The sequence below is a fragment of the Drosophila sechellia genome, chromosome 3L (assembly GCF_004382195.2).
Source record: "Drosophila sechellia strain sech25 chromosome 3L, ASM438219v1, whole genome shotgun sequence".
NCBI classification, from domain to species: domain Eukaryota; kingdom Metazoa; phylum Arthropoda; class Insecta; order Diptera; family Drosophilidae; genus Drosophila; species Drosophila sechellia.
The window spans coordinates 18,432,949-18,456,630 of NC_045951.1; the positions used below are offsets into that span (position 1 = coordinate 18,432,949).

Here is a 23,682-nt window from a genome sequence, read left to right on the forward strand (position 1 = left end):
CTGCTAACTTCCCACCGCCGGCATTATCATTTAATTAGTTTTGGCCCCCATGATTAGGCGGATTCCCGAGTGTGGCCCAAATTAAATAGCTGCGATCCGTGTGGAGCTGCTTTCTCTTTCACGTGCCCAGCACGTTTGATTATCGCCCAATAATGAAAGCTCAACTTTTTCACAAATATCAAGGGTTTATTATGGTTTATCGTAAGGTATACATATCAACTCACATTTATTGGTTAGTTTTAAACTGGCTGTCTAGTGTTTTTTTTTGGCGCAACTGTACTTAAGATTACTTACTATATATACAACATTTATAGATATGGTTTATTTTGCTTTTTCAATTTTTGTACTTCACTGAAATCAACTTGAGATAGCTGGAAGTATTTACAAAGTAATTTCCTTAGCACTTTGCAATCATTTATATCTTTCATTGTTTATTTTCTTTAATATGTACTCTTATTGTTACTTTTACTTTTGTTAGGGCCTTTTTATTGGTTTTGGGTAGACATGCGATTTATTTTGCGTAATGATTTTAAAGCTTTTATTTGGGCTGCGCAGTAAAGTTTCTTTTATTTGTTAACTTATTACTGGCGACTTTGGGTTATTAACATAAAAATTTTATCTCTTGGAGAGCTAATGTGTTTTTTTTTTTATTCTGGATATGCACTAAGCCTTTTAAATTATACACATTTAGATTTATTTCTATTATTGTTCTTATTTTACGGTCCATTTTGCTATGAAGTATTTACATTAGATTTGTTACATTTTGTAAGAGGCTTTAGGTATTTAAGCTGATTAGAATTTTTGGAATTCTTGAAATATGACTTAAAAAAATGAAAATGTTTGTTTTTAATGGATCTTGTACTTTGTATTTGTGGTTACTTCAAGTCATATAGAACCTTAAACTTAACACATATCCTTATATGTCCATGGCATAGATAATAGCATTTGAGTTTTCGCAATTTTGTAAAAGCTGTAGCTTGAGTGAGAAAAGATCTGTGTTTTAGTTACATGAAGATATTGTATCTATATTATTTACATTTAAAGCTGCAGTGTCTGCTGGCATTGAGAAAGTGTGTTTAAATTTTTCTGTATTGCAATGTACCTTGTGGACCAAAAAGGCCCTTGGAATTATATTATGTGATGTTGGCCATGGGAAGACCCATTTTTATTCAGAGAAAGAAGTGATTTGATCTACAGGAATATGGCAATCTGGGCGTAGATCTCCACGGCCACCAGGAGGCCCATGATGGACAGATTCACAGCGCAGTAGACGCGTCGCAGTGGACGTCGGCGTTGACGCTGACCACAACATTGACCACCGCGGCGCTGGCCCTTCGGCCACTCAGGTTCCAGATGCTGGCCCTCGTCAGGATCGCCGTCGTCGTCGGTCTCACTTCCGCTTCCGGTGTTGTTGCCATTGCAGTTGCAGGCGCTGTTATGACACTTTCCACCGCTATTTGTTCCACTGCCTCTATCACTTCCCGTTGTCCCAACGGCTGCATTTCCATTTCCGGTTCCCGATTTGCATGGCGGCCAATGTCAAACTGACGCCAGCGACGAACTGCTGTCATAGGCCACCAAAAGTGAGTCATTCTCATCGCTGCCGCTCCCCGCGCTCTTCTCCGACTCGTTGATGACCTCCAGCTGCGTTTGGGGCAGCGCGATTTTGTACTTGTTGTGCCTCTTATTGATCAGCACGCTGCGGATGTTGTTGTTGGTGCGGCGACTTCCGCTCCGCTGACCCTTGACCTTGACCACAGCGGATCTCGGCTTGGAGCGCGATCTGGTTGCCCTGGCAGCGCCCAACATGCTGCAGTCGCCATCGTCCTGTTGCAGCCCCAAGTGCTGCTGCTCCGTCAGCTCGTCGTCGTCGTAGTAATCGTAGTAGTCATCGTAGTCGTAGCCCACTTCGTCCTCCGTATCAAGACCATCGCCATAGGCCGCCTCATCGTCGTCGTCGTCGTTATCATCGTCGTACTCGAAATCGAAATCGAAGATGGCGCAGCATCCGCCGGAAGTCGAATCGATGCTATGGCGGCGACTTGACCGCTTGCTGTAGGTGTATGAGTGCGGCTTGTTCGTACTAACACTTTTGTACATCGGCGCAAAGATGGCTGTCTTGGCCTGCAGAAATGGATAAATGGAAAGGGGATATCAAATGATTAGGCTAATGAATTAACACTCGCTATTGGTGGAATTTGTACTTTTCCTAGGAAAGAAATAAACTTCATTAACAAACGGAAAATTAAATATCATTAGACAAAGAGTTAAATTTTAAATTTTATTTCAACTTCTTGTGTTGTCCACTAGATATTTATTTGTTAATTGACCTACCTCTGGTCCGCGCCATGTGATTCCAGAACGAACCAAGTTGTAGAAGCGGAGCACTCCCCACATGGCCAACACCTGTTCGAAAGGGAATGCAACAAATTGGGTACCATAAATATCCATTAGATAAAATCCCACTCCGCAGATACATTCGCATACACTCTCACTTTTTCCCTAGGAATACATGAGCTAACATTTTTATGCCGCCTAAATGGACTAATGGACTTAGCTGGTAATTAAATTATTTATTACGCATATTGATTAAGCCATGGGAGGGATGTGCGCAAAGGGAATTAGGCCCTATTGTTATTGACTGATGCGTAAGCTAAATGGGAAGACATTTTCCAGCCTGAAACCTTGCTTTGTATCAATTTTCAATACGTGTCAACGCTCAAAATATTTCAGAAATTTCGTGTGAGATCATATAGTACTTTTTTACGAATACTGATTTTCTATCGCGTACTTTGAAGTATGATTACACTAATGCCAGTTAAAAACCGCCTATGTGCTCTGGGAAATTCCTACGATTTGATTGCAGATGCCTGCCGGGATAGATCAGGTTTCTTCAGTTTTCTGGAGTCCAGGGAATTTAGGATTGTGAGGCGCTGCTTTGCGAAATACCTAGACAAACCCAATTATCCCATATGTTATTGGTTCGTGATCATATTGAGTCTATATGGAGTGGTAGGTTACGAAAATTTAGAAACTTAATTTAAAATGATTTTCCCATAGATACATAGCCTTATCCAGTTTACGATGTCAATCCGCACCAAAAAGGGTGTCGGGAGCTCCGGAAATCAAAAGGTTAGGAGAAGAATCAGAATGGCTGGTGCATTTATACAAGTCAATATCTGGACGCATCTGTTGTATGCGGCTTTGTTGGTAAGTGGTTGTGTGAAAAACATGGATTCAGTTAAGATCAGATATGCATTTAACACACCTTCTTGCTACTGAAACTTAGATACTTAGTTTAGATGCCTAAACGTATGCTACAAATTTATACAAAAACCAGGTCTTACGATCGACGTATATTTTGTATCTTCCTATAGATGCAACTTTAAAATGTTTTTTAATTTTTCACGCTAGGTTTCGCCTGATCACATGACTCCCTGGTTGTGTGTCCATATGGGGATACTTGTTTGCAAGTTGACTGCTGCGACCATTAAAGGACACTTCAGATGCCAGGGTGATCTTCGAGCCCGGACCACAATAAATGCAATTGTATATGTGCTGGTTATAGGTCTAGTTTACATGGCTATGAGGTCATTTACCGCTGCCTTGGCAAGGGATGTTCCAGAAAACCTAAGGCTCTGTTTGAAATTCATAAATCCTCTACTCAAATATGTAAAAGGCCATTGGAATCTTATATATCCAAAATTAATTTCGTTTGTTCACAGATATCAATCACTCTTCTAGTCTTTAATATATTAACTTAATTTATTGTTACTTACATTTATCAGCGCACGAGCAATAAAGAATGCCACCTCGGCCTTGCACATTGCGTCGAATTGCTGAAATGAAAAGATTATAACATTTATATAATTTATCCAATTATGAATATATCTTAATTTTTCACGAGCAGTTGGCCCGCAAAGTCGAACAAACAACTGAAAATAAAGTTGCGAAAATTGTTGGCTACCTTCTGTTTCGGAAAGCAATTTGCGAGGGCGAGGGGAAAGTTTCTAGCGTGAAAATGGAAAGTTTGACTTTGAACAGAAGCGAATTAAATTAATTCAAGCGGTTTAGCCAGCGCCATAAATTAAATCTCAAATTTCAGTGGAAGCATTCAGTGGTAAACCACTTTGAGGCACATTTAATTGTTTGAAAATAAACGAGTTTTAAGCGTAAGCTTAGAATAATTTGTGCAGTACGTCTTCATAAAGTTAGAGGTCCTGCGCATATGAATTGTAAAATTGCAGAAAAAAGAGTTGACAACAAATTAGTGAAAGTCCAAAAACTTAGTGATTCCTGTTACAAAGAAAAATGAATTTGTACCTTCTGGATTGCAATAAATTATGCATGAGGTGACAATTTTCCGGGAGAAAAAACTTTTCGTGTCCCCCGGCCAGCCGGAAAAACAAACGAAACGAAAAGCGTAGAAAAGCTGAACACGTTCGTAATAGAAAAAGCCGAACAACAAAAACAAATGCCGCACGACACAGACAAATGTAAAATACTAAAGGAAAATGGTGCAGAAAAATGCCCAAATCATTGCATATGTGCAGATAGAATGGATCCACATGGCCACACAGATACACGGCTACATTTGTATCTGTGCCCGGGTGCCGGTTGGTCTTTGAGTTTTCCGACTCCCTTCCCCCGATTTTCCGCCACGCCCACCCTTTTTCCATCACCCTCTGCGTCGCTTTGACTTTGTCGCTTGTTTTAAGTGCGAGTGTGTAGTGGGCTCTTGTTTGTCTGTTTGACTCTCCATTTTTATGTGCGGGGCTTGTTTATGCCCCCTTTTCTGTTTTTTAGCCGGGTTTTGTGCGCTTTATTCGTTTGGGAAGGCACTTTGGTTGTGGCATAAGCAGATTGAGTTAGAATTTCGATTAAAGTACTCAAGCAACAAGGGAAAACCTAAAAGTACTATAAGTACTATGCATTTAACCACTTATCTGTAGTTAATTGTTTATATATTTAATGATATATAATGATGATATATAGATATAATAATATACAAATGAAGCAACCAAAGAAATGAAATCTAATCAAAGAAATTAAATTTTATAAAGTATTTATTAAGTAATTAGTGACATATACTCGTAATAATAGAAGCCTTTCAACTTGTTTTTGACAAGACGACATATGATAAGTTAAATATTTCTCCGAAGCAGAGAAGCCTTCGACTTTTAATCAACCCGTTTGTTTCCCATTTGCCCCAAATCGAACATCTGTGGCCTGTTGTCTATTCATCTCCGTCTCAGTGTCGGTTTCCGGTTTCCTTTGATACCGCCTTTTCAGTTCCGAGCCCTGAGCCTGTTGCACATGGATTTCTGTTTACATTTACTTGGAAAGTTCATTCATTCCTCTTGTCGCAATGCATTCAACTGTCACCAACTTCCGACCATAACCCACAGCAGTGGGTCTTCGCCTTTGTTTGATTTTAGCATAGAGGAAGCCGCCAACTTTTTACATATGTAACGGATTCGGTTTGATTTGTTGTCCTTGACGACTTTTTGTAATTTATTTGCTTGCCTTAGCCGAGTTGAAGCCTATTGATTTATGCCGTGCGCCGAGCGGCGGCGCAATTGATAGTCTGCTTATGCAACAAGGACCTCCCGATGGGCCCGAATCCTTTGTGTGAGATGTTTTCCATTAAACAAATGATCTCTCCAGGACTGCGCTATGAAAACATCTTCGATATGCATTAAAAACATTTCACCCTGGCCACCCCGGCGATTCGATGGAGGAGCACTCACCTTATTTACATGGTCGCGCAGGACATTGGAGTAGACCATGGCGACAGCTTCCAGGGCCATAAATGTTATATAGCCAATTATCCAGGGTACAATTAGTCCTGGGTTCTCCTGTGGAAGGACGAAAAAAAGCGGAAAGCACCTTGAATATATTGCCATTAGAAAATAAAACTAAAAGGGCCACCGAAACCAGTACCTGTATGGAATTGGAGGTATTGATTTCATGGCCGTACTCTAAATTTTGACAGGATGTGGGTGTTAAAAAACCGCGAGTGCGGTGCCATTTATCTCGCCATGGTGGCAAAACCCCTGCCTGATTGGATTTTTTGGGGTTTTTTCAATGTGCTAAAATTTTTGCTGAGCACGTTGGGAATTTCTGATGTGCAGCTGACAGTTTTTGGCCGCAGCGGTCATGAAAATGTATTTTACCAGCGGATTACATTTTAATATGGGCTATAATGATTGCCTAATTTTTGAAAATGCACGTAATCCCATAACGAACATTCTATTTAAGTAACTGTAGTAAAGGGAATTTGTGAAATGAGTATAACTATGGTTACAAGCTAGTTTTATTTAATTATTAGTTTAGTTTCAATTTGTGTAATTTAATATTTGTTTGAAAATATATGTTTATTTTGAGATATTTAGTTTAATAATCCTTAAATTATAAATTTAAATAAATGTAATGTTTTTTAAATGTTGATGTTTTAATACTCATTACATAATGGATAGTTGATTGCATTGCATTTGCATTTAATGTTTAAATAACCAAGGGATAATTGATTGCTATTTTCAACTTAAAATTAAACAAAATCCAATGATTTACCAAAGTTCCTAGGCAGAAACCCATTAAGGTTTCTTTATTTTGCGTTACACCTAATCATCCAAATTATTTGCAGAGTTCGGAATGCTGAAATTAATGTCAAGCCGCAAGAGTCCTTACAGTCCAATAATGAATTGTTTGGCTATTATATTGGCTATCAACAGCAATGTTGTCCAAAACTTTTGCTCTTTCCCCCCCTCTCCACATTTGTTGTCCGATCGCTCGTTTAGCTTAATTAAGAACCAATGCTCTATGCATTATTTAATGGCCATCTGCTGCGGGCTCTTGGCCTAAGTGTCTAAGAATAGGGCGCCAATTAGTGAGCTGCAATTAATTTGACCATTTAGCGGACTTGGTTACATTTCCATTCGCACTGGGCAGCGCCAACGATGGCATTCATTTTCGTCGAATTCGCGTTCCAAATTTGTCTGTCAGCGTCAAAATGAAAAAATTCCACAAAATGTACCCGAACTGAACTCGGTCTATGCAATCTTTGTCAAGGGTCCTGGCAGCTCGGTTCCCGACGAGTCAGTCAGACTTAATCCCATTCCTGTGCCAATTGTGTGACAAATTGTCCACATTTTCATGCCGCTGTCGATGGAATGCTGGGTTTTTCACATTTAGAGGTTTTCCTTTTCACACAACAAATTTTACATCGAAAGTTTAATATTCAACTCAATATATTAGTAAGTTAAAAGCCTCACATTCCAGTAAACTTTAATGTGTTACATTACTTTATTTGAACTAGATTACATTTTATGTCTATCTCGATTACATGATTAATATTTGTTTTAATTGTAGCACTAAGACCTAATTTTCTGAGTGTACTTTTGGCACCCCATGTGCAGCAGTTCGCGCCCAACAAAATCATATTAGAATTCTGGAAGCAACGCGGTATGACCGCTTTCAGTAATTTACATTTGAATGTGCTTTGTTTGCGTGGTAAACACTTCCTGACTCAAAGGCTCTGGCGGCACAATGCACCAAATTTGCGGATATTTGATTTTGAGTATTTCAATATATGGAGGGGTGGGTTGGGGTGTACCATGATTGCCTCTAATAGTATATAGTACGTTGCATCAAACATGGAAACTCACCCGACATATTCCAAATATCAACACAATGCTTAGTAGTATCATGGACATTTGTGTGCCGATTATGGCAAAATATGCTATTTGTACACCTGCAATGTATAAACAAAAGCGAATATTAAAACTTAGTTCAAAAAAGAGTAAATTCATAATTCCTATTTGTTTCTAAAGTTACAACCATATTACAATGCCGACGAACTGTTCATAAAGTCAAAATTCATAAATTTGTGTAATTTAACTGGCCAACGGTATGAGTAACATTTCACAACTTGAATTTAGATCTATCTATCAAAAATAAAGTGCTTAGCTATAATCTCATTCAAATTTCATATAAATATCGCGCTTGTGATGCATTCCTGCCAACCAACTTTATTAATATGTGAGCGACTTGCCACCGTTCTCATCTCCGTTTAATTTATTTATTTAAATGGCCTTATTTATTATGGTTTTCGGGTTTATTGCCGCTTTGGGGCTTGGCTCGTACAATCTTCTGTGTGCTTAATTAGCAGTCAGAATGGCCAGAACTTTGAACTTACCGTAGTAGACATCCTGCAGATCGGCCGACTTATGCATATTGACATTTATGCGCCACGAGTATATCAGTACGATTAGGAGTGATATATTCTGAAAGAAACGCAGCGTAAATTAATGAATGAGTCACCAGAGATATGGAAACTGTATTTGGCGCACATAACACGCATACGCAGTGTGCACCCGCATACAAAATGGTTCATGGGTCATCAAAATCTACCCTCATGTGTTGACTACACCTCTTTCTCTCCTTTTTAATTTAAATCTTTCTCGTTTTTATTTTGCAAACACGTTTTTACTTTTAAACGGGTCTGAACCCAACATGATTTTAGGGTCTGAGGCGTTGAATCGGGTTTTTTGCTAATTAATCCGTGAAAATGTTTACGACTCGGATGTCTCTTCACTGAACGAGCTAAGGGTAACAAGTTCCGGAAATTTTGTATATCATTTAATGACGCAGTAGAAGAATAAAACTGCTTAAAGTTTAAGAAAGTTTTAATAATCATTTTCATTCTGATTTAGTTTATAAAAGAATCTTAAAGAATACATATTGTTTTGCTACTTAGTATTTGCGAAATTGCTGAGGTAATGAGATACCAATTCCGAGAACCGATAATTCCTGTGGGCGAGTCGCGTGGCTCAGTAAACGAGCAAGGACTGTGATAATCAAATGCAAAATGGCGTGCTCTTAGGATACATCCATTATGTGTCGTGACTGCACTCCCAGTAATAACCCCCTGACCCAAGGAAAGTCTCTGCGATCCCTTAACTCAGGTTTATGCTAAACACGTAGGGCTTCCTTGTAAAGGATGAAATGGGGTAATGGGGGAAGTCGCTCTTGTTACGTCCGAGGTTGTCCCCGTAACTGCCATAAAATACAGCACTAATTGCAGAAGCCAGACACTTAAGTTCTCTGCTTAAACAAAAACTAATTTACTCGCCACGAGTTGGTAACTGGCATTGCAACGGGCGTAGTGTGTCTATTGTTTGCCGCCAAGCTGCATTGCATTATACTTCTTGTAATCGTCTGTAGCTACCTATTGTCCTCAGAAGAAGTGAACCAAATAATATGGAAAAACCCAAGCACGATTTTGCCATTAACATAAATTAAAAGCCATAACGAGCATCATGTAATTGTAATTTATACATGCCGCCAGTCTGGAAATGAAAGAAGTGAGTGCAACTTGCGCTCGGTTTGTCTATCAGCTACCCCTCACTTGTAAAGTACAAGGATATAAAAGACACAAGCGCGTATAGTCGTTTACGTCCTTTAAGATGTTATAAATCGTAAGTGATACTACGTTTTGCTTATCATTACAAAAGGTTTATCTAATTTTGTATTCGCACGGTGGTACTTGGAAAGAACTCCCTTTAAGCTAGGTAATGGGTATCTGCTAGTCGAGGTACTCGACAATTCCCTATTGTTGTTTTCAGAAGAAGGGCTTGATGATGCTATAAGTCGTGGGGAATCAACATTTTAGGTTTTGAAGATTGGGGCTTCAACTGATTGTGCTCAAAGTACATTAAGTGACTTGAAACATATTTATTATTTAGCATTTTTATTATCCACCCAAACTAACAAAACTACCCTCGCTCGAAGGGCATTTTTACGGCTTGTGTTTCATCCTTCATTCCCTCCATAACAATAATGTGGTTGAAGTACGCCTCGGCACATTCAGAACGGTTGCAGAAAAACCCTGGCCAACGACACTTGTCTATTAATTGTGCCACAATTAACAGGCAACTATTATACTAGCTACTACCACTACTACTACTGGCTTCGTGCTCCTGTTTTAATTCGTGTTTTTTTTTTGTGCTTTCATACCTGACATTTTTCCACTAACGAGAACCAAATTATATACTTGTCCGCGTTGCGTATACGACCTGTGTTGCGGCCCATTTCCCCAAACACTTACAATTGTGTAAATTGCACTTGTTATGGCCAAATTTTTGGCATGCAACATGCGACAGCAACGTGTGCCGCCGGTTAGCGGTCCGTATGGATATAGAATGACAGACTTCATTTTCCGTTGCCTATTTTTTATTATTGGCCTTTTCCTGGCCAGTTTTTCCGCTCAGCGACGGCACGACAATTTTGCGAGCAGCGTTTTCATTACGTGGACATCGCAGCGATCATGTGGCCGATGGCATTGGTTCCCTCGGGCTGGTTATTATCCTCGTTCCGGTGGCTTCCATTAAAAAGTGGTTCGTCTGAAAAAATGCCAGATAAATTGAAAGCTTTAAAAGTCATTTGCGTATAGTGAGTGAGGACATTTTTGGCATGGCGTGCAGCAATTTATTCCCTTTTTTTTCCAAAATCAATCAATATTTAAACATTTTCCATACTCCATACGACATTGAGCATATATTTTATTTTATTTGTGCAGTTTATATGGTACAATTTCTTCAACTTGAATGACTGTCGTAGTGTAAATATCTCATGATTGAATGCGAAGGACTTTGTGTTCAATTGTCGGCATAAAAATGAAAATGTAGCGTGCAAAAAGCGTAGATTTTTGCAAACGATTATGAATTGTTGGTTTTAAGCTTAATGTTTTTAATTTTATTATCCATCGGTTTGCCAAAGTTATGTTGAAATTTCCGAATCACAGTCCCTGTAGCTAATTAACAAGTATCTATTAGACGAGGAAGTCGCCTGTAGCATTTTCTCTTGTTTTTTCCTCAAAAAGAGGTGCTTTTGTTTAAATTCTCAAGAAAAAAATGGTGTGTGCCTTCTTCTCTAGAATCTGTTTGTTTAATCCTAACTTACTACTTACTTACTTCCCCCAAAGATAATTTGATGATGATAATGAACCAGCGAATTGAGATTGGCTCTTAAATCCCAGATTAACCTTTAACAACTTGAATCTTAGAGTAAGCATACTATAGATACAAAACTAGTTGAGCATTTCGTTGCAACCATTTTCTTGGAGGCCAGCAAATATGACGGCTTTAAATAAATCTTCTCAATCATCTGACTATCGATTTTTATCAATTTTCCACTCTGTGTACCAGTAACAATAGCACTTAAGTTGCCTTAAGTTGCTGCTCTATCTGGCAAAGTTATTCAGCATTTGCTCGCCAGACTCGCGAGTTTTTCACCCTCACTTTGTGCAATCAACTGACAGGCCAAACATGAGAAACTCAAGCCATTCGAGGATCGTTTTGGTTAATTAATGATGGAAAAAGAAAATACACGCAGCAAATGCCACGGAATTGTCTGTTTTTTGACAAATATCACTTGATGGGCTGTCCGAAAACTTACTTAATCAACGCCAAACAAATCTCTAAGATGTTTTCAATTAGTTACTACTTAACTAATTACAGTGGAGGCTGCGAGCAGCGAGAATCATGATTGATAGTGTATAAACTGGTTCCCTCTTGTGCCAACCCTTTGCAATTGACCTCAAAAAATAAATAAAAAAATAAAATATAGTCTCACTTTTGCCCGCATTTCACTGCGTGTAAACACACTTATATTCACGCATTCAGAGGGGCATCAAGGGGCAAGGACTCGCAAGGACATCGCGCCATAGAAACATGTAATGCTCTGCTGAGCATATTGAATGGATGCCACACACACACACACACACTTGCTCAGTCAGAAGTGTACCAACTAGAAGTTACGTCCCGTGGAAACTGAATTCACATTGTAAAATGTTTGCAGTGTCATAAAATATCAGCAACAAATGTGAAACCAACGGCACACAAACACAGTAAAAAAGCTAAGAAAATAGGCCAACACAAAAATGGTTGGCCAAATAACAATGCCAGAACAATGCACGGCAAAATCGAGTCCTTTGCATAACCTGCAGTTCATTGTGAATATGAACCCCTTTGTTTCTCAAATTTAGAATTCGAAATAATACTTCTCAGTAATGTGGAACTGTTGGTGGTGAAGAAAAGTTTCCTGTTTTATAATGTAATGATCTTTTCTCCATAATCTTTTCAAAAGTCTACAATACTTTTTATATTGTCTGTTTATAACACTGCATTTGGAGACCCCGTTTTTGTGGGCTTATCCGATCTTCCAATTTCTAAACTTAAAGCCATTTTGCTATAAAACCAAGTGCAGAGTATACACTTAAAAGCATTTTGCACTTTGCATTTTGCATTTCGAAGGCATTGGCTCGGAGTCAAGTGGGCCCGCATATTGCCCCAAGCTGAGCCCCCCCATCGCCAAACCTTTCCACAGGGGGCAGATACAATGAAAATCAATAAAAAATATCGCATTACTTTGGGCTTTGTTTCGACGTTTTTTTTTTTGTTTCGCATTGTTTGCCGCATTGTTTGTGTCGATATCGGCATATGATTGATTCCGTTACACACGCAACGTCGTTCTACGCACCAAAAATGTTGCATAACTACACAAAAACACACACATGAGGAGAAATAGTAAAATTTCCAATTGCAGTGTGTGACAGCAGCTGTGACAGATTTGAAGGTTTTGTGGTGGGGAAAGGCGCTCAAAAAAAAAAAAGGACGCCAGTCAACAAATTCCGTTCAATAGGCGCCTCACATCATATTTACCTTTTTTACCCCATTGCAAAAGACAGGGTTCCCCATATATATTTGCCATATTTTGAATTGTGGGGGAGGGTGGTTGGGGACATAAGCCTCTGAGGGGAGTCTATATGCATGGAAATGATTTTGGCGGTTGTGGGATCCACTCTAAGCGCATTACCATCTCCATCTGTGTGGGCGATTCGATGGGTATCGATGGGTTTTAGGGCCGGCAAAGATATATTGCAGTCGGTCCTTATGCTGTTCATAAAATCCCAATAAATTAGGAATAATTGAGAGATTGTGTGTTTGCTTTCTGGTGTTTTATTGTTTGCTGCCAACAATGTTTAATTTGTTTTCGTTTAATTGGTCAGCGCAATTTGATTGACTGGTATTTAACAGGAAGTCTGTTTTTACCAGCCTGTCTTATCTAAAAGGGTAGCTTTTGTATTTTATTAAATCAAAATAAATTTGCATTTTTGTAAGCAAATAAATTTGTGTTTGCTTAGCATTTTTATTTATGTACGATTATTTATCTGTGAATTTTTGTTGCAGGATTCCAGTGAGCAAATAAATTGTAAGCTAAGTAAACAAAAATTTTTTCAGTTGAAATGGTTGAATGGTTATAAAAAGCTATGGTTTTAAAGTAAATAAGCACAAAATATCAATGGGACTTATTTCCGTGACCAGTCTGTTTTGAAAGTACATTAATATCTATTTATCACCTACCACATAGGCAATCTCCGCCCAAAAGGATTCCAACAAAGTGAAGGACTCAGCTTCATTTGAGCTGTGCCGTAAATCGCGACCATATATTTCAGTGTGTCAAATTTGGCAAAAGGAGGCTATACGCCCACTGACGTCGGATGGTACATTTAATTGCACATTGTGCCTGGGTTATGTTCAGATAATCGTCACATAAAGACCTTTCATTGTTGTTTGGGGTTTGGCAAAAGCAGCGAATACGTGTGTAACATAACCGGAGGGGCAACTTCTAATGGGAGCCCCACTGCCACCCCCCAAAAAACCAGCCCCCAGGCAGGGGATAATATTTGCTTAACAAACATTAAAGTTGTTTTCGCCCTTTGTTTCATTTCTGTTTATTCGGCTAATTTATGCTACGCCTTATTGCTTACTTGGCCGTCACGCCATAATGTTACGACTTGGCCACAGCTTAGCTTTCTTGGCCCGACTTTTGTTTGGTTGTGTTTCTTGGCCGGCACAAGGGGCCGTATAAATGTTGATTTCCAAGGGCTCCTTTGTCTTGTCGGGTGTTTGGCCAGCGTGGAGCACTCATTATGATTCATTGTTGCTAGCAGGAGTCAAAAGGTAGAACGACTCAAAAGATTTATTAGCACCAGGGCACATAATGAAGTTCTTTAGTTGAGTTAATGTTTCAGCATTTGGACATGCTGGCCATGTCAAAGGATTTCGTTGGCCTGGGATAAGGAGGAGCAGAGTGGGAGCATGGAAACAGATTGGAAATCCTTGGGGTTAGCAATCCTGCCTTGCAAAGAAATTCCTGGGCAAAGGATTTGTGTAGTCAATGGAATTGCTTTTAAGCCTTGTTGCGAAAGAACTTTAAGAGCAATATTTATTCAACTAACGACCAATTATCCCAGTACATGGAGAGAAAAAGGGTGGGAATTAAATAAGGTTACTAACACAGTTCAGTTAAAATTTATTGAGTAATACATTTTTGTTTTATTTGTGAGTAATTATTTTGCTGAATCTTAATCCCAATTCTATTTCTGTCTGTGTACTGAGATATTTCCTTTGTCGGCTCGAAATGAAAGTTTCCATTTATTGAGATGCCTTCATTTTCCCCTTCTAGACGGCTTTCAATTTTCCCCCATTTTCGTGGCCCGTAATTGAAGTTTTCTGTTTGTTTTTCTTGCGCAACAGCTCTGCACAAGGAACTGTCATAGGAAACCTTTTCGCCGCACTCCACAAAAGTTGATTATTACTTATAGACTTACGGACCCTGGACTGTAATCACTGGACACACTGAAAAACTGGCTAAGACCCCATCTCACCCCTCCACGCCTTAATACTAGATAAAATTACTATTAGAATGCCAGAGGCGAAAGGCAAACAAGAAGAAAGGAACGCAGTGATGGGAAAAGCAAATGTGAGAAAAATCTCATTTACAGTTCGGCCTTAAAATGGCAAACAAAAATTTCAAATACAAAACACAAAACCCGAATGGTCAAGATTGTCCAGACCCCAAAGCCAAATCCGAAATAACCGCAGATAGTTGGACAAACATTGGCCAAATGCCAGACAAAGTTGCTGATGGCCTTGAATATTTCCTTCAGATGTTATTAGCTTATTTTTGATACGAGTATATGAAGAAATTGGCCAAAATTTATGTGCAAATTAAATAGGACAAAGACGAAGATGAAATATCTAGCTTATCAGCTTAGATAGATGTGCCAAGCGTAGATAAAGTGCTTAGTAATTACAGAATTTATTTTATTAACCATCTCAACGGATAATTTCTGACTTAATGGCTTAGATTATTGTGTTATAAAGATGAAATTTTCACATATTTTGGGCCCATAGTATTGTAGTACTATAGTAACCACAAATTAAATGTTAACTTTCTCCTTCACCCAATTTTATATTCAGATAGCAGCGCAATTAATTTGCGGAATATATGCACTTAATTGCTTAAAAAAATAGAATTCAAAAGTCAGGCCGCAGTAAAGGGAAGAACCCATTATACAGATGAGACAAAAATACTTTTCATCAGCTTTAATGCTGATTTATGTCAACCGCAGACGCACGGCCAAAATCCCAAAAAAAGGCCAAAAGTTTATCCAACGGAAAACCTCGGATCATCAACAGTCATGGAAGTTTCGCCTCCAGTTTGCCTGGTGTCATCTTAGATAAACAGCCGTAAATCCTGGGATGCGTGCTCCATAAAGGACCTTTGATTAAATGAAACCATTTATTAGGCGAGGTAAAGACAATGTCACGACACCTCTCTAGGATCGCTCGTGCACTAGGTTAATGCTGACGTCCATGGGGCGTCGGTAAAAACAATTTCTTTAAAAGTCCCCCCTCCCGAGACTCCTGAGTTATGATGGCGAACCCACAAACTCCACCGCCTCCATTTTTCCGGCAAGGGCAAGCCAACGCAAACAAATTTTTAAATTTGTAAACACGGCGAACGAGTGAAAGTTAACAAAATGAAGCCAACAACGCGTAACGAAACCACTTGGCAATGTCGACAGACGCCATCGCTGACACGGCTCTCCATTGCCGGTTGCCATTCCCCATTCGCCATTCACCATTTGCCAGTTTGCCATTTTGCCATTTTGCGATTTGCCGTCGCACGCACACTCGATTAGGAGGTGTGTCAAAATGGGCGGAAGTCTTCCCCACGGGCTCCACTTGCTCCCCTCGGAGGTCGAAGGTCGCACAGTGTGAGTAACAGGAAATCCGGCAATTTTTGAATTTTCGCAAGCAGCCAAACAAAATAAACAACGCAGTACATGTATCCTTAACTCAAAAGAATTGGGAAAACCTATCCCATAATTTGTGGAAAAATAATTTAGCTGTATAAATAAACGAATAAAATACGCTTAATTCAATGAAGGGCTTAGCCAAAAGAAATAAAAAATATTATTAAATTGATTTGAACATATGATTCTAATTCTTGGTATTTATTTGAAATACGATGCCTAATTCGTTAGCACATTCATGCTAAATTAAAATTTAATTTTGAAATTAATTGCTTGATTTGCAAAGCTATCATTCATTAAAATTAATAATATCCAATATTGCAATAATTGTGTTTGATTTATCTAATTATCTAGCTAAACTATTTAATGGTTAGTTCGTGAGTCATATTAATTATAATAAAACATGACGCTCAAACATGACTTTCAAATCTCTCCACTTCTATTTATAAGCATATGAGTATAAGCATACAAATCATAAATCTGAATTTAAGATACAATTTGGCTAAAAGAAATTTAATTAAAACTCAAGTTGATTGCTGTTATTAAATTTGCCTCTTTTAGACAAAAAATAAAACTAAACGCATGTGGCCAAACGTATTTCCCTTGGACTTTTTTCGGTCTCTTGCGATTAGGCCCGCCTTTTCGGCCCCTTTCTCATCCCGCCCACTTGGGTGTTTAATGGAACACTCGGCGTATGCGTAATATGCCTTCCTCATATGCCACGACGCTCAAGCAGCAGCATTTGCATAATTTGCCGGCGAGCCGAGCACATTGCTATCATTTAGACCAGCCAGCCTGTCTGAGTTAGTAAATTGCGCATACGGCACATAAGCCGCAGTTGCGTTGGATTTCTTTTTGCATATTGTGTGCTTGAATGGCCCAAAAAAAAGGTAAGACGGCAGGAGGCATTGCTGACAAATTGGGCAGGCAGCGGAGTAAAATTGGTAATAGCAACAGGTAGGGGATAATAATTTGATGGTCTAGCTGTGATCCCTGGAAATGGGCTGCTCTTACTTTGATTTGTCCCTTGGTTCGACAGAAGATCTTTGCGAGATTAGGCGCATTACACTTTGTTTTAATAAATCGTTGTAAGAGGAACTCCAAAGCCGCTCTGCAATGATACTTTTATAATCCTTTTCTAAAAACTCCTTACAATTCTATTCAATTTCGTTATCCTTCTTCGGATTGGATTAAAGCAAATAGAAATCGCCTGGCTCTTGAAATAAAATTTAGTCCCAACTTGAGCCGCAAATTTATGTTCCCGGGCCAGCCAGAAAAACGTGAAAGAAAAACTTAAAAAACTTTAAGACAACACAAAAAGTTTATCACAGACTTCTGGGCCCGAGCCTAAGAAGAGCCCAAAAAATTTGCCACAAAACTAGAGGATGACAAGGCCACCAGCGTCATGGAACTGTCAACTGATGTCCCATCCCCCTGCCCTCCTGCCCACCAGTGTTAACCCTCTGCTCCACTCAACTTGTTGGGGCCAAATGCAAAGTTGGGCTTAGTCAGTTCAGCTGAGTTGTGGGAACTTTTCGGTAACCGCAAAATGACTTGGAGCACTTTTTCCCTGAGTCCGCACACAACTGACATATTAAAGTCCACTTAGACTAATTGCAAAAGCATAAGACCAAAAAATGAGACCAGCTCCTTTACCATTTCCAACGGCGAGGCTGAATAAATTCGGATTATGCTTTAATTTATGCGTTGTGAGTTGTGAACAAGTGCGAGTTAAAGCCAATTAAAGTTGCCTGTCGCCAGCTCCGTTTTCCTCGCAGAATTTGACTGATTAAGTGCGAGGCAGTCGAGTCAAGTGGGTGAGTATTTGATTTGGCATTATATATATATAACCTATATATATATAAGACTGACATTGCAGCTGCAGGCAATTGTCGTCTACCCGAAACTTTTCTCAGTTCGCTCCTGCAAAGTTTCGTTGGTTTTATGTAGGCCACGTGTTGTTCACTTGACTGTTTTAGCCTCGTTGCTGTTTTGCTTTTATTGCTACTTTTCTTGATGCTTTGATACCCCAATACTCGCTGTTTTCCAGCACAGAACTAAAGTAACAGTGTTCTGAAGTTGTGTAAACTTTGATACCAACTCAGAGCCTACAATTATTCTAGAAAAATGTTTTAATTAGCTGAGAACAATGACTCATTGAAATCGAGAAACATTAGACTTAAAATTAGCATCTTATTATCAATTGGTTTTTACGTTAGTATCAAAACTGCTATAAATTCCATCATTTCATATTTGGCGAATCTAAGTAATAGGTGGTATTTATGATTTTAATACATTTGAAAGGTAGACTCTAAGGTACAAGGGCATTACAACCTTCGGCCAAACAAGTTGGCCTTCATTCCTCGCTGTTTTATTTGCTTTTGGCCAGGCTTCTTGATTCTGCTTCGGCTGCTGAAGACATTTCGGTTTATTTGACGTCTTCTTTTGATGTTGCCGTGAAACAATTGTGGCGTATTTTTTGCCTGTTTGCTTCGGGACCGCCGTCTGATTTGATGACCTTGTCGGAGAAATGGGTTTGTTTTATGAGCGGGCACCCGAAAAAAACAGATAGGATGAGATGTCTGGCTAGATTTTTACAACTTTGAAATGGAAATACTTCGCATCTGTTCCTGGAATTTCGGCAACAAAATTGAATTATTTCCGCATCCCAGGGAGTTTCAGCGAAACCTATGTCATCGATCCATCACAAGCTTAATGAGACATGGCAAAATAAGTTTGACTAGCTTAATATGTGTGGAATTCGCACATATCCAAGGTCGTTTTTTGTTTGATTAGGTTTCGATATATGTATGTGTCAGAAATGTTTATATGTTTTCAGAAAAACTTATATAAATTAAAAACTGATTTTGGTTTGTACATTTACTTTAGTCTATCATCTTACAACGCATTGAAGACTCTTTGATTGGTTGTATAGAGCCAAAGATTTCTTCTGTTTTACTTGACATTTAGCTTTCTTTTCTTCCTATGTGGACCAGATCATGACCTCTTCATTGAATAAGCAAAGGTTCTTAATTAATCCCAAAACTCTTCAACTGGCACCGCCTTCCACATTTGAATCCTGTCCAGACGAAGGGACACTCAATCGTTGACACAGTGGTTCGTCTCGCCTTCCGGATTGAGTGCGCAGCACAAAAAAAGGGGAATTTGCATATTTTATTAAATTCCCGCACAAATATCCAATCAATAATGTAGTATTCATTCGCCGTATCCGGCTATCCCCGCTTCACCCCCCCTTCCCACCATGCCCTTTGAGCAAGGACGAGAAGCAAAGCCGTGGAAAATTAAGTATGCATACGTATTCAAATGGCTCACAAGCCGAAATATACACAGAGATATTGAAAGTCGGTCTTGGGATGTAGCGGGGTAGCTTCGGCTGGATGCCCAAGAGGGAGATTTTTGGTTCTTCCAGATCCGCACCTCCAGACCCCCTTGCTTCCCATGCCTTCGCTCCAGCTTCTTTGTGGGCAAAGGCAAATCATTAAAGGCGCCAATTCCTCCTCTCATCTCCACTGGATTCGTTAATGCACTGAGAGAAAAGCAAGCCGCCCATCTCTGTTCTACCAAAAGTATTTCCTGTCTCTAAAAATACTTGTTTAAATACTTACTTACTTATCAGCTTTTTTTGACCCATCAAAATCGTCATTAGTTTGTACTTATCTCGATTTATATTTTTATCTACAACATATTGATAAGCAACATATCATATCATTTGATCAGTTGGTTAGTAGTCATTCCAAAAGGTAGCACATGTTGTGCAAAAGATGTTAGCAACATGGCGTAATAAACAATTTAAGTTATAAGTTTTGTAATTGTTCAGGAAGGCTAATAGCTTTTTTTTAAGTGTGCGATTTTCTTTGGCCTTTTCTTTTAACTTGGCCTTTGTTTATCTGGTTTGTCGCCACGCAAGAAATTTGGCACACTATCGATGGAGTGGTGTATGATACGTACACATTCCCTTTGGGGGGTCGGAGTTGGGTAGGAGATGCAAATGAATACAAACAAAATACCGCAAGCAGAAAAGATTATGCCTGGCATAAAAATAAATTAATGGCCGTGGTGTGCATGTGTTTGTGTGGTGTGTGTGATTGGAGTGTGTGTTGGTGATTGTGTGGTGGGCAAGGACAAAATATTTGCCTTAGGGCTTTGGTAATAAGGCAGGACCCCCACTTTCCACTTCCTCTTGGAGCAGAAGTTCTTTTTTCTCTTTATAATTTACTATGCGTAATTTCCCCAACTGCTTTCGTACGTAAATATTTAATTTCCTTAATTTTCGAGGACTCTATTCGGGGTATGCCAGACTGCCCTCTTTGCCTTGTTGGCTAGACTTTTATTGTGCCAAGCTATGTCAGTTTTGAGCTGGGCACACGCGGCGTATGCGCAACATTCTCAACACTGCGTGAGTTTCGAAAATTTAAGTGCACAAAGTGCTGTCAACAATTAAGATCCTGACAGGTCGTTATTTTGTCGCTGCTTTCTTTATAGTTTTTTAAGTTCAGAAGTGTTTAAAACGCATTGTGTTTGCACAAAAGGAACAGTGAAACTACTTTATTAAATCCCCTTAAGTGAGAACAAGTTATGCTTCTTTACTCTGAGATCATAATGCTTTAAATTCGATTTATTTCGTATATTGTTAAATTGAATGTGAGGTGCATTTACTTTGGTTTTCGATTTTCTGCCGAGGACACTTTGATCCCTTTTCATTGTTTAAGGACTCGCTGAGCCCTCCGAAAAAGATTTGCACTTTAGTGCAAGGAAGTGCAGAAGACAAAACTTTTGCACGCTATTTTTATTAGTGCCCCAGAGAGAAAAAGTATAGTTGCAAGTCCGCAAAGCATTTTTCTTGATTTCCATTCTGATGCAGTTTTCGCGCACTTTTTTTTAGCCCCAACAGAACTGAACTAAACTTAAACGCATTGGCATCCGTTTCTGGTCGAAAGCGGTTTATTGCCGAGGAAAAAACTTAAATAAAGTGGAATTACTTGTTTCGTGGGCTGCTGCCAAAGGGTGAGGGGGTGGGGGGCAAGGATTTCCAGGCGCTGAAAGTCGAGTCTATTCCAAAGAAGTATTTTGCATATTCATTCTGCGCTACTTTGTCGCTACTTGAAAATTGCGATTGACGGGCCAACTCTTGAGTTGATGGAAAAGTTTTCGGCCCAAGAACCCCGTGCTTAAACCTTCTTCTTTAACAAATTTAAACTTTAGACTTGCCTTCAATTAAATGTTTCTTAATACGAATTCATTGCGGAACTTGTAATATCTGGAACATTGGACTTTGCTCTGAATAATTCAATAAATATTTTCATTTCCAATTATGGCAAATGGCGTGAGTTCACTGGGGATTTTCCCGGTCATTAAAGTTTCCCCCACCCGAATTAATTGCCCCTAAAACTTACTGGCAACGCAAATATTATTTTATGTATTTTTTTTCGGAAGCCAGCGTTGATATTAAGAAAAGTTTGCCCAAGAGGCGTGGCGCATTTGTGTTGGTGTGGCCTGTTCCACTAATGAGCCTATGGCTAACTTGGGGCCCAGAGGAACAGGAAATGGCTGTTGTTGTTGCCGAAGTTGTTGGCATTAGCGGAAGGGTTGAGCTTCGGGCGGGAAAACTTTGGTTGGCCAATACGGGTGGGCAGACTTGTAAGTTTTTCAAATTTAAATTTGTAATTAGCTACTATTTATTTCAATACAAGAAAATTTCAATGAGCTCTTATTGTATGGGTTTAAAAGTTTTAACATTATATATTAAAAAAATGGAGGTGTTTTTATAGAGTTGTGTTTTTTAAGTGAAATTTTTGCAATTTGTTTTCACAATTTCTTCGAAGTTAATATGACAATGGCTTGATTATCAAGGTTTTTTTTTATAAAATAAAATATATATTTTTATATATTTAATAAGATGATGGCTTCATAATAAAAGTTTTCTTTTAATCCCAAGCATTTTGAGCTTGAGTCATTTCCCTCTCATAAACGCAGTTAATTGTTTTCAGTTTGCATTACTATTAGTTTTTTATGAACTTCGCCAGCAGCTGGCAAAACAATTTGCCCGCTGCCTTGTCTATCTAGCATCCATTCAGCCCCATTCCGCACCGCCCATCCTCTCTTTTTCCCTGGCTCTTTTTCAGTGCGAAGGGTCCTTGGTGATCTCCTTTAAAACGAAAAGGAAACTGAAATTGTAATTAAATTTTTGCCAATTCGTTTAATTGAGTTTTAAGCCGCAACTTCTGAATGCCCGAAATTGGAAGTACCCTCCTGCAGACCCACAGCCACTTCTTAAACCACTCTCTCTCTTTCTCTCTGGTGAACTGCTTAAATATATTTGCCTGATGATGGCTCGGTTGTGTTTCCAATAATATTTTTTATACATTTTACCACCGCTTGCTGCGACTGTTTGGGCCGTAATTAAGTGCGTCTAATTTGTGTTAAGCGCCGTGCCACTTGAGCATCGCTTTTACTCTTCTTGCTCCAAATTTATTTTTTATCCCGACCTTGGTCCTGCGTGCTTAACTTAAGCTCATACGTTCCACCAGGCCAACAGTAGCTGCAAAACTCAAAAGACCCATTTCGGAGTGGGCTAAAGGCAGTCGAAGCGGGGCTTTAAAGGTTGTCTGGGTACAAGCTGCCGTTAAATTGCCACTTCCCCCTGGGATTTTATACCGTTTCTTTTTTTTTGTGAAATCGAGGCAGATGAAATAAAACATTTTTTGAGTGATTTCTGTATGTGATTTCGGTACGCTTCGCAGAATTTTGAACGAGTGTTAAGGGCTGGAGTGCATGAATATCAGCTTTTAAATGAAAAGGTATTTTGCACTTGTATATTTTGAAGAGTAAATGAAAGTGATTTTGAAGTGAGTAACAGTGCTGAAGTCCTCAAATTAAAACTGTAAAAAACTATAGACTATTTAGCTATGTTCAGGCTTTACTGTTTAACTTGTGTTGTGAATATGTTGTGGGTTAATCCATAAACATCCTAACACTTTTACTTTTAAGCTGCCATCTGCTTAATTTTATCTTATTGCACAATAAAACTTTTTCTTCTTTCAGCATTTGTTACCTTCCTAATTAGCAATTTCCCTCTGGCGCTTTTTAAGTTGATTCAGCTTCTATAGCTCTTTTTACGCTTCTTTTGACTTACCTCATTTGTGGAGCTTCGGTTTATTAATTCACCAATTTTAAAGTTTATTTGAGTTTCACACTTTGCACTAAGAAAACACTTTATGTTTGCTTCGCTCAGTTTTTTTCTCCGCGCAAAATTAATTGTATATCCAATTTGCTTATTCGCACTTTTTACCGGCAAGTTGCGGTGAGAATTTCGTCTCTTTTCTGGACTGTTACTTTCATATATTCGGTATTGTTGTTTTTGGTTGTTTTCGTTTTAACGACGAACGCAGCACTCGGATTTTGCTGCTATCGTTACGCGACCGAAACGGTAACTGCTCGAGTTTTTATCAGTGCGCTACGTTTATAAGATAAATCCGAGTGGAGCTTTCCCGACGAGC

At 39.0% G+C, this 23,682-nt stretch overlaps 2 protein-coding genes across 3 annotated transcripts; one reads left to right on the forward strand and one right to left on the reverse strand.

Annotated features, from left to right (window-relative positions):
* Nucleotides 1-165: 165 nt before the first annotated feature.
* On the reverse strand, nucleotides 166-23,607 carry LOC6618371. The gene is made up of 8 exons (XM_032718897.1): nucleotides 23,319-23,607; nucleotides 10,109-10,403; nucleotides 8,198-8,285; nucleotides 7,668-7,753; nucleotides 5,751-5,858; nucleotides 3,780-3,839; nucleotides 2,335-2,406; nucleotides 166-2,124 (listed from the first exon to the last, which is right to left on the reverse strand). Exons 2-8 carry the CDS (start codon nucleotides 10,214-10,216, stop codon nucleotides 1,540-1,542), a joined length of 1,107 nt encoding a protein of 368 aa, XP_032574788.1. The 5' UTR covers nucleotides 10,217-10,403; nucleotides 23,319-23,607; the 3' UTR covers nucleotides 166-1,539.
* On the forward strand, nucleotides 2,691-3,851 carry LOC116801128. Of its 2 annotated transcripts, none has more exons than XM_032718898.1 (3): nucleotides 2,691-3,012; nucleotides 3,061-3,210; nucleotides 3,415-3,851. In XM_032718898.1, exons 1-3 carry the CDS (start codon nucleotides 2,800-2,802, stop codon nucleotides 3,742-3,744), a joined length of 693 nt encoding a protein of 230 aa, XP_032574789.1. In that variant the 5' UTR covers nucleotides 2,691-2,799; the 3' UTR covers nucleotides 3,745-3,851. The 2 variants fall into 2 exon arrangements, with proteins under 2 accessions (XP_032574789.1, XP_032574790.1); XM_032718899.1 differs by having other exon boundaries at nucleotides 2,691-3,009.
* Nucleotides 23,608-23,682: the final 75 nt, after the last annotated feature.